This window comes from Hyla sarda, assembly GCF_029499605.1.
Source record: "Hyla sarda isolate aHylSar1 chromosome 1 unlocalized genomic scaffold, aHylSar1.hap1 SUPER_1_unloc_20, whole genome shotgun sequence".
Taxonomy (NCBI): domain Eukaryota; kingdom Metazoa; phylum Chordata; class Amphibia; order Anura; family Hylidae; genus Hyla; species Hyla sarda.
This window is the reverse complement of record NW_026607582.1, coordinates 301617-311672: the sequence shown is the minus strand read 5'-3', so window position 1 is coordinate 311672 and position 10056 is coordinate 301617. Positions and strand designations below refer to the sequence as shown.

The window sequence follows — 10056 nt, the reverse complement described above, 5'->3', positions numbered from 1 at the left end:
TGCGGCCTACTCCCCGCAGGATCCACTACCCTCTATTTGCAGAGAGGGGGGGGGAAGGATGCTCCCGTCAGGTGTCCCCAGGTGCAGGGGGGTGCGAGAGAGGGGCCAGAGCCCCTATTGCAGCAGGATATTGACGAAATTTAAGGATATTAATCCAGGATGGCAGGAGCTCCCTCAAGGCACGTCCGCTCAGGCAGCCATGCAGACCACGCCCCCGTCAGGGACATTATTACATTTATTATAAGTCCAGTGTGCGGAGATGAATATAAGAATAATAAATAATATAAGAAAGAAAACTTTTATTAACATTTGGTAACAAGTTTGGAGATGCAGTATATGATATATATATATAAATGTCAGATATCCTATGTACATGGTGAATATATAGATGTGTTATCTGCATAATTTACTGCTCTGAATTGGCTTCTCCCCTGTGTGAGTTCTTTGATGTCTAACAAGACTTGATTTCACAGTAAAACATTTTCCACACTCAGCACAGCAAAATGGCTTCTCTCCTGTGTGAGTTCTTTGATGTGTAACAAGATGTGATTGCTGAGTAAAACATTTCCCACACTCTGAGCATGAAAATGGCTTCTCCCCTGTGTGAGTTCTTTGATGTTGAACAAGATTTGTTTTGTCAGAAAAATATTTCCCACATTCTGAACATGAATATGGTTTCTCCCCTGTGTGAGTTCGTTTATGTTTAACAAGACTGGATCTCTCAGTAAAACATTTCCCACATTCTGAACATGAATGTGGTTTCTCCCCTGTGTGAATTTGTTTATGTTTAACAAGACGGCATTTCTCAGTAAAACATTTCCCACATTTTGAACATGAATATGGTTTCTCCCCTGTGTGAGTTCTTTGATGTGTAAAAAGATTTGATTTGCCAGTAAAACATTTTCTACATTCTGAGCATGAAAATGGCATCTCCCCTGTGTGAGTTCTTTGATGCTGAACAAGACCTGATTTCTTATTATAACATTTTCCACATTCTGAACATGAAAATGGCTTCTCATCTCTGTGAGTTCTTTGATGTGTAACAAGATGTGAATGCTGAGTAAAACATTTTCTACATTCTGAGCATGAAAATGGCTTTACTCCTGTGTGAGTTCTTTGATGTCGAACAAGCTTTGATTTCTCAGTAAAACATTTCCCACATTCTGCACATAAATATGGTTTCTCCCCTGTATGAGCTCGTTTATGTTTAACAAGACTTGATTTCTCAGTAAAACACTTTCCACATTCTGAACATGAAAATGGCTTCTCTCCTGTGTGAGTTCTCTGATGTACTACAAGACTTGATTTCTGAGTAAAACATTTTCCACATTCTGAGCATGAATATGGTTTCTTTCCTGTATGAGCTCGTTGATGTCCAACACCCCTTCTGTGACCTTTATTTTGCTGAACATCCTGTGATGACTGAGAAGACAGGACCTGTATATAAGGATGAGATGACAGATCTTGGCTGTGAAGGGCTGAGGGTGTATCTGGGATAATGGAATGTTCTTCATATGTATCTTGTGTGATATCATCATCTGCTTTATAATCTGAAGATATAAGATTCTCCTCTGATCTCCTGCTACAAGAATCTGCAGAGAATAACACAGATTTTATTATCAGTATTAACCCCTTAACAACCCAAAAAATTTAAGCTATCGTGTTTTCTTTTTCCCCTCCTCTCCTCATAGCCATAACTCTTATTTTTCCTTCTACACTGGGTTTAAGAGCTTTTTTTTTGTGGGACCGATCTTATATTGTATTAACTGTGCATTAATATATAAGTCCGGTCCATACAATCACAGCGATATCTAATGTGTATAGTTTTTGTTACACTTTACTACTTTAAAAAAAAAATTACAACAAAAATATTAAAATTATTGAAAGGGGTTAGTTTACATTTTTAAAAACATCTTTGAAATGTTTGGTCCCTCTATAGGACTTGTATGAGCAGTCATTGGATTGCTCATACAGATCAGTACAGTATTTACTGCATTGATCCATTAGAGACAACCATAGACAGGCTGTATCAATAGCAGAGTCCCGGCAGTGACAGAGTCCTAGCAATCATGTTATGTGCTGTAAAATTGACTTGTTCTCCTCATAGATCAGGTTGGTACGATCGGTATGTATAACATAGCGTTATCTTTTACTCCGTTTTTTATTTTATTTTTTATTTAAACTTATTTTACTAAAAAGTGAGTAAAGAGACGTACAGTGTAAGTACAGACCATGGAAGTCTACGACAAAATCCCATTCAGCACAGCATGATGTATACAGAGTGAGGACAGCTGCATAACACAGTCACTGACTACAGACACAATACAACCTAAACCGGGAACCTTAACCACAATAGACATATATTTACGTCCATTGTCGGCTTCAGTTATGTGAAGTGCACTCAGGAGTTGAGCGCGCTTCATTCCCGGTGGGTCTCGGTTTCTGTCAGCAACCAGGACCTGAGGCTAATACCGGACATCGCCGATAGCTGCTGTATGTTCTTTTTGTTGTGTTGTTCTTTGCAGTCTGACCACAGTGCTCTCTGCTAATATCTCTGTCAGTGTCAGGAACTTTCCTGAGCAGGAGCAATTCCCCATAGCAAACCAATCCTGATCCGGACAGTTCCTGACATGGACAGAGGTGTCAGCAGAGCAGTGTGGTGAGACTGAAAAGAACTACACAACTCACTGTGGAGCATACAGCAGCTGATACCGTGGCCAGGGGTAATCAACTGGCGGACCGCGGTCTAGATCCAGACCGCGGCCGCCAGTAATGCCCGCAGACCCCCCCCCCCCTCATTTGGCTGGTCCCGCGGCAAGTTACCGTAATTGAGCTGGGGCAGGGACGCTGTCGCTTTAAAACGTCCGCGCATATGCACGGCCGCCGTCACGGACGTGTCCCTGCCCCCTGCTGCTAAGCAACAGAAGGAGATCCCGCCGCCGAGAGCTGCAGCTTCCTTACAGTACAAGTTGCGGACTCTACCGTATGAAGGTGGGTAAGTTCTGGTCTCCGCTGGGGATAAAATGTGTACTGTACTTTATAATGGCAGAGGGGTGGGGGGCCCCGTAGGAGTGTGGAGGACGACGGAGGAAAGGGAGGATGGGGGGCTGTAGGAGTGTGGAGGATGGGGTGCTGTAGCATTGTGGAGGATGGGGGGCTGCAGGAGTGTGGAGGATGGGGTGCTGTAGCAGTGTGGAGGATTGGGGGCTGCATGAGTGTGGAAGATGGGGGGGGCTGCAGGAGTGTGGAGGATGGGGTGCTGCAGGAGTGTGGAGGATGGGGTGCTGCAGGAGTGTGGAGGATGGGGGGGCTGCAGGAATGTGGAAGATGGGGGGGGGTGCAGCATCCTCCACACTGCTACAGCCACCCATCCTCCACACTGCTACAGCCCCCCATCCTCCACACTGCTACAGCCCCCCATCCTCCACACTGCTACAGCCCCCCATCCTCCACACTCCTGCAGCCCCTCCCCCATCCTCCACACTGCTACAGCCCCCCATCCTCCACACTGCTACAGCCCCCCATCCTCCACACTGCTACAGCCCCCCATCCTCCACACTGCTACAGCCCCCCATCCTCCACACTGCTACAGCCCCCCATCCTCCACACTGCTACAGCCCCCCATCCTCCACACTGCTACAGCCCCCCATCCTCCACACTGCTACAGCCCCCCATCCTCCACACTGCTACAGCCCCCCATCCTCCACACTCCTGCAGCCCCCCCCCCATCCTCCACACTGCTACAGCCCCCCATCCTCTACACTGCTACAGCACCCCATCCTCCACACTCCTGCAGCCCCCCATCCTCCACACTGCTACAGCCCCCCATCCTCCACACTGCTACAGCCCCCCATGTTGTTCAAGGTACATACCGTAAATACATAAGCCCTACCCTGAAAATAAACCCTAGTGTGTTTTTTGTGACTAAAATTAATATAAGAGAAACACGGTAAGTACTGGAAGGGTTAAGATTTGTAAATAGAAGTAATTTACAATTCTGAATAACTTTCTAGCACCAGTTGATTAAAAAGAATTGTTATTCCTTGTCACCTGCCTTGTTTGCTTTAGCCATGGAGCCCCTGGCGACTCTCATCCGCTCTTCCCCTGATGTTACTGGTGCTGCGATTGGCTCCTCGAACTACAAGGCGTGCCTTTTTGCTGATGACGTCCTTCTCTCTCTTACCCGCCCTCTAACCTCCCTCCATAACCTTTTCCGTCTACTCTCTGATTTCTCTCACTTTTCTGGACTGATGGTCAATGCCTCGATTCTGAAACCCTTTTCTGCAACATTCACACACTCAGAAGCTGATCTGTCTCAACTTCGACTTGCCTGCCCCTGCCCCCACCCTTTCTTATCGTGGCCTGTCCCTTACTCCTTCTATCTCCCAACTCTATTCTGCTAACTACCTGCCAATGTACCGTTCTCTCCGTTCGGATATGTGCTCCTGGGATGTCCCTTATCTGTCCTTGGTCAGCAGGGTATCTACTGTTAAAATGGTTATTTTGCCGAAACTCCTTTATTTGTTTCGGACCCTGCCGATCCCGGTCCCATCTGCCGAGCTCAGGAAACTGTAATCTGAAGTCTCCTCCTTCATTTGGCGACAGAAACGTCCAAGGATTCCTTCCACTATTATGCATTACCACAAGAGCCTAGGTGGTCTTTCTGTCCCTAACTTTCTTAAATATTACTATGCTGCCCGACTGAGCCAGCTGGCCTGTTTTTTTGCACCCTCTGATACTCCCATATGGGTTCACCTGGAATCCACTCTGCTCCTGCCTCATACCTTTCCTGCACTCCTGTGGTCCTCTCTCCCACTACGTTCCCTCCTCTGCTCTTCTCACTTTGTATTCTCTTTCTCTGTGGTGATTGGTCCATTTCCACTTTCGTATCTCTCTTCACCTTTAACTCCTTTATTGGGGAACCCGTCCTTCTCTCCTGGGCTTAGCTCCTCTAACTTTTCCTGGTGGTCATCTCAGAAACGGTTGACTTATTATGCCTTCCTCCTCAGGGGTCGCCTTCTGACACTGGACGAATTTCGGTCTCGCTACCATCCTCCGGAGTCAGAATGCCTCAGGATACATCAGGTCTTCTCTTTTCTTCTCTTCTTACCCTCTCTGCACCCCTCCTCTTCTCTTTCTAGATTTGAACGCTTAGTGCTGTACTCTCCCACCCGTAAAGGGTTACTCTCGGTGCTCTATAGCCACATGAATGCACCTCCGTCTTATGTTTAGTTGACATTTATGTTACAATGGGAAGCTGCCTTTCGCACATCCCTACCGCTCACTGTATGGCACTCATGCTGTACCTCCCTCAGTAGGGGTAGTTGGCAGGTCTCTTACGGAGACATCTCTCAAAATTCTACATCGAGCCTATTATGTCCCTACAAGACTGAATAGGATCTTTCCTCCTTCCTCGCCACTGTGCTTCCGAGGCTGCTCCCACCTTGGTACTATGCATCATACCTGGTGGTCATGTCCATTGATTAGGAGATTTTGGTCATCCGTGATCTCTGTTCTCAGGGAAGTCACTGGATTTGCTTGCCCGCTTCATCCAACCTTCTGCCTTCTTAGTCGTGCCCCATAAATTGTTACGCTTAGCTCAATTTATTCTTATAGCTGCTAGAATCCACGTGGCGGGAAATAGGAAATCTCCTTCCTATTTCTTCGTCCTATTGTCCTGATGTTAGGTATACCTTTACTCTGTATTAGTTCTCTACGCACTGACAATTTTGTTCTCTTGTATATGTGCTGCTCTATATGTAAGCTGACATTGCATGCCCACTGTTTGTTACAGAGTTTTATTACTTTCTATTTTATTCGGGTTGCGTCCCGAACTGTTTCCTTTTTATGCAATCTTTCGATTTTACAATAAAATTTATACGTTTGCTACTAAAAAGAATTGTTATTCATCGGAGTACCCCTTTAAAAAATTCCATAAAAAATTATTACAGTCGGTGACTGAGCAGAATCTGTGACTGTTCTCTGCAATTAGTGGCTACTACTCACCTGGGTGGTTACCTGTAGGAATGTCCTCCTTATACTGCTCATCACTGCTCATATTTGTCTCTTCTTCTTCTTCCCTTAAGTCTGTGGTATTACTATAGATCAGATCTTTCTCTGTAGGAATGTCCTTCTGATACTGCTCATCACTGCTCACATCTGTCTTTTCTTCTTCTTCCCTTAAGTCTGTCTTATTACTATAGATCAGATCTTTCTCTGTAGGAATGTCCTTCTCATACTGCTCATCACTGCTCACATCTGTCTCTTCTTCTTCCCTTAAGTCTGTGGTATTACTATAGATCAGATCTTTCTCTGTAGGAATGTCCTCCTTATACTGCTCATCACTGCTCACATCTGTCTCTTCTTCTTCGTTTATGTTTGTAGCATTAATATAGATCAGATCTTTCCCTGTAGGAATATCCTCCTTATATTGCTCATCATCGCTGACATCTGTCTCTGGAGCATTAATATTGTTCGGATCTTCACCCTGATTCATAAGATGTGGAAGGAATATTGTAAAAGTCATCAGACCGTAGAAGTCACGTGGGATGTTATAGATGAGGAGTGATGGAGGGTGAGGGGACTGACCACAAGAGCTTCACAGCCCTTCTACAGATCATAGGGAATATCTCCATCTACCTGATCATCCTGTGGAAGAAGAGAACGGGGACACCTCTCTGGTGCTGTTCTCTTACTGGATCTGACTGTAGGGAACACATACAGAGACTGAATTCATTCTTTACATACAAATAATGAGAGGACGTGTGTATATAGTCATGTCTATTACCTGGTGATGTGAGGGGCTGCTGATCCTCCATCATGACCTGATCCTTGTACTGATCCTTGTGTCCTTCTACATACTCCCACTCCTCCATGGAGAAATAGACCGCCACGTCCTGACACCTTATAGGAACCTGACACACAATGATACAGTCATCACCCCGACCCCTCCAGTGGTGTTACTGTATAATGTCCCAGCATTCCCAGCAGTGTCACCTCTCCAGTCATCACCAGACCCCTCCATTACTGTATAATGTCCCAGCATTCCCAGCAGTGTCACCTCTCCAGTCATCACCAGACCCCTCCATTACTGTATAATGTCCCAGCAGTGTCACCTCTCCAGTCATCACCAGACCCCTCCATTACTGTATAATGTCCCAGCATTCCCAGCAGTGTCACCTCTCCAGTCATCACCAGACCCCTCCATTACTGTATAATGTCCCAGCAGTGTCACCTCTCCAGTCATCACCAGACCCCTCCATTACTGTATAATGTCCCAGCAGTGTCACCTCTCCAGTCATCACCAGACGCCTCCATTACTGTATAATGTCCCAGCAGTGTCACCTCTCCAGTCATCACCAGACCCCTCCATTACTGTATAATGTCCCAGCATTCCCAGCAGTGTCACCTCTCCAGTCATCACCAGACCCCTCCATTACTGTATAATGTTCCAGCAGTGTCACCTCTCCAGTCATCACCAGACCCCTCCATTACTGTATAATGTCCCAGCAGTGTCACCTCTCCAGTCATCACCAGACCCCTCCATTACTGTATAATGTCCCAGCATTCCCAGCAGTGTCACCTCTCCAGTCATCACCAGACCCCTCCATTACTGTATAATGTCCCAGCAGTGTCACCTCTCCAGTCATCACCAGATCCCTCCATTACTGTATAATGTCCCAGCAGTGTCACCTCTCCAGTCATCACCAGACCCCTCCATTACTGTATAATGTCCCAGCATTCCCAGCAGTGTCACCTCTCCAGTCATCACCAGACCCCTCCATTACTGTATAATGTCCCAGCAGTGTCACCTCTCCAGTCATCACCAGACCCCTCCATTACTGTATAATGTCCCAGCAGTGTCACCTCTCCAGTCATCACCGGACCCCTCCATTACTGTATAATGTCCCAGCAGTGTCACCTCTCCAGTCATCACCAGACCCCTCCATTACTGTATAATGTCCCAGCAGTGTCACCTCTCCAGTCATCACCAGACCCCTCCATTACTGTATAATGTCCCAGCAGTGTCACCTCTCCAGTCATCACCAGATCCCTCCATTACTGTATAATGTCACAGCATTCCCAGCAGTGTCACCTCTCCAGTCATCACCAGACCCCTCCATTACTGTATAATGTCCCAGCAGTGTCACCTCTCCAGTCATCACCAGACCCCTCCATTACTGTATAATGTCCCAGCAGGGTCACCTCTCCAGTCAGCACCAGACTCCTCCATTACTGTATAATGTCCCAGCAGTGTCACCTCTCCAGTCATCACCAGACCCCTCCATTACTGTATAATGTCCCAGCAGTGTCACCTCTCCAGTCATCACCAGACCCCTCCATTACTGTATAATGTCCCAGCAGTGTCACCTCTCCAGTCATCACCAGACCCCTCCATTACTGTATAATGTCCCAGCAGTGTCACCTCTCCAGTCATCACCAGACCCCTCCATTACTGTATAATGTCCCAGCAGGGTCACCTCTCCAGTCAGCAGCTCCATCATCTTGTTGATTAGTTCTCGGATCTTCTGTTCATCCATTTCCTCCTGTATCAGGGAGTGAGGTGGGGGCCCTGGGATTGGGCTCAGGGTTCCTCTCCATCCTTCACACACAGGGGCCCGACAGCGCCCACTAGAGGACTTCCTCACTACTGTGTAATCCTGTGTATGGAGAGACACATTATTATCACTACATACATTCCCAGAATCCCTCACCTCTCCAGTCATATCCATCTGTTATTATATAGATAAGAATGAGGTCATGTGACATCACTCCCAGAATCCCTCACCTCTCCAGTCATATCCATCTGTTATTACATAGATAAGAATGAGGTCATGTGACATCACTCCCAGAATCCCTCACCTCTCCAGTCATATCCATCTGTTATTGCATAGATAAGAATGAGGTCATGTGACATCACTCCCAGAATCCCTCACCTCTCCAGTCATATCCATCTGTTATTACATAGATAAGAATGAGGTCATGTGACATAACTCCCAGAATCCCTCACCTCTCCAGTCATATCCATCTGTTATTACATAGATAAGAATGAGGTCATGTGACATCACTCCCAGAATCCCTCACCTCTCCAGTCATATCCATCTGTTATTACATAGATAAGAATGAGGTCATGTGACATCACTCCCAGAATCCCTCACCTCTCCAGTCATATCCATCTGTTATTACATAGATAAGAATGAGGTCATGTGACATCACTCCCAGAATCCCTCACCTCTCCAGTCATATCCATCTGTTATTACATAGATAAGAATGAGGTCATGTGACATCACTCCCAGAATCCCTCACCTCTCAAGTCAGATCCATCTGTTATTACATAGATAAGAATGAGGTCATGTGACATCACTCCCAGAATCCCTCACCTCTCCAGTAAGCCGGAAGAGTATCTGTAGGGTGAGGTTTATGATCCTGTCGGCCATCTTGTTCCTGTCTCTCTCCATGGTTGATGGGTCATCCAGGAGAATTCTCTTATATAGAAGATATCAGCAGAGGATCCTGGATTGGAGAAACCTGAAGGGAAGAAGAGGAGACGATGAGAAATGGAGGCTGCTAATAGAAACAACAACAGAGAAAGAAAGAGACAAATACACAGAAAGTTCTGGATCTTGTGATCTTCTTCCTTAAGTCATAAGACCTTGTGGACCTGAAGGGGTTAATAGTAATGTCCCCTCCCCCAGCGCTCCTGATGTCACCACAACCGTATATACCTCCACCTGCAGACTGTACAGGAGCCGTGTGCTTACAGGACCTGCGATGATGTCACCGTCATGTGATCAGTCACATGGAGGAGGAGGAGTCACATGATCAGGGGCTGCTGCTCTAGGCTCATCTGCTCAGTGTATGCAGGACTCTGCTGTGCTGGTTGTGATCGCTGCTGGATGAGCTGAAGTTATGTGTATGCAGCAGAGCTGTGTGTGTGTGATGTGCGTGGTGCAGAGCTGTGTATGTGTGTGTTATATATGTCTGCAGCAGAGCTGTGTGTAATGTGCATGTAGCTGAGCTGTATGTGTACACAGTAGAGCTGTATATGTGTAATGT

The 10056-nt window shown here is 46.4% G+C and overlaps 1 protein-coding gene across 1 annotated transcript in view; it reads right to left on the bottom strand.

Moving 5' to 3' along the window:
• Nucleotides 1-325: 325 nt before the first annotated feature.
• The window catches only part of LOC130298098 (oocyte zinc finger protein XlCOF7.1-like), a 91128-nt gene continuing 81397 nt past the window's right edge, over nt 326-10056 (bottom strand). Inside the window, exons 5-9 of the mRNA XM_056550989.1 lie at nt 8481-8654; nt 6788-6914; nt 6640-6704; nt 6007-6487; nt 326-1592 (exon numbers count right to left, since the gene is read on the bottom strand). Of these exons, the coding sequence (XP_056406964.1) occupies nt 394-1592; nt 6007-6487; nt 6640-6704; nt 6788-6914; nt 8481-8654 (2046 nt within the window). The 3' untranslated portion in view covers nt 326-393. The remainder of the gene's footprint in view (nt 1593-6006; nt 6488-6639; nt 6705-6787; nt 6915-8480; nt 8655-10056) is intronic.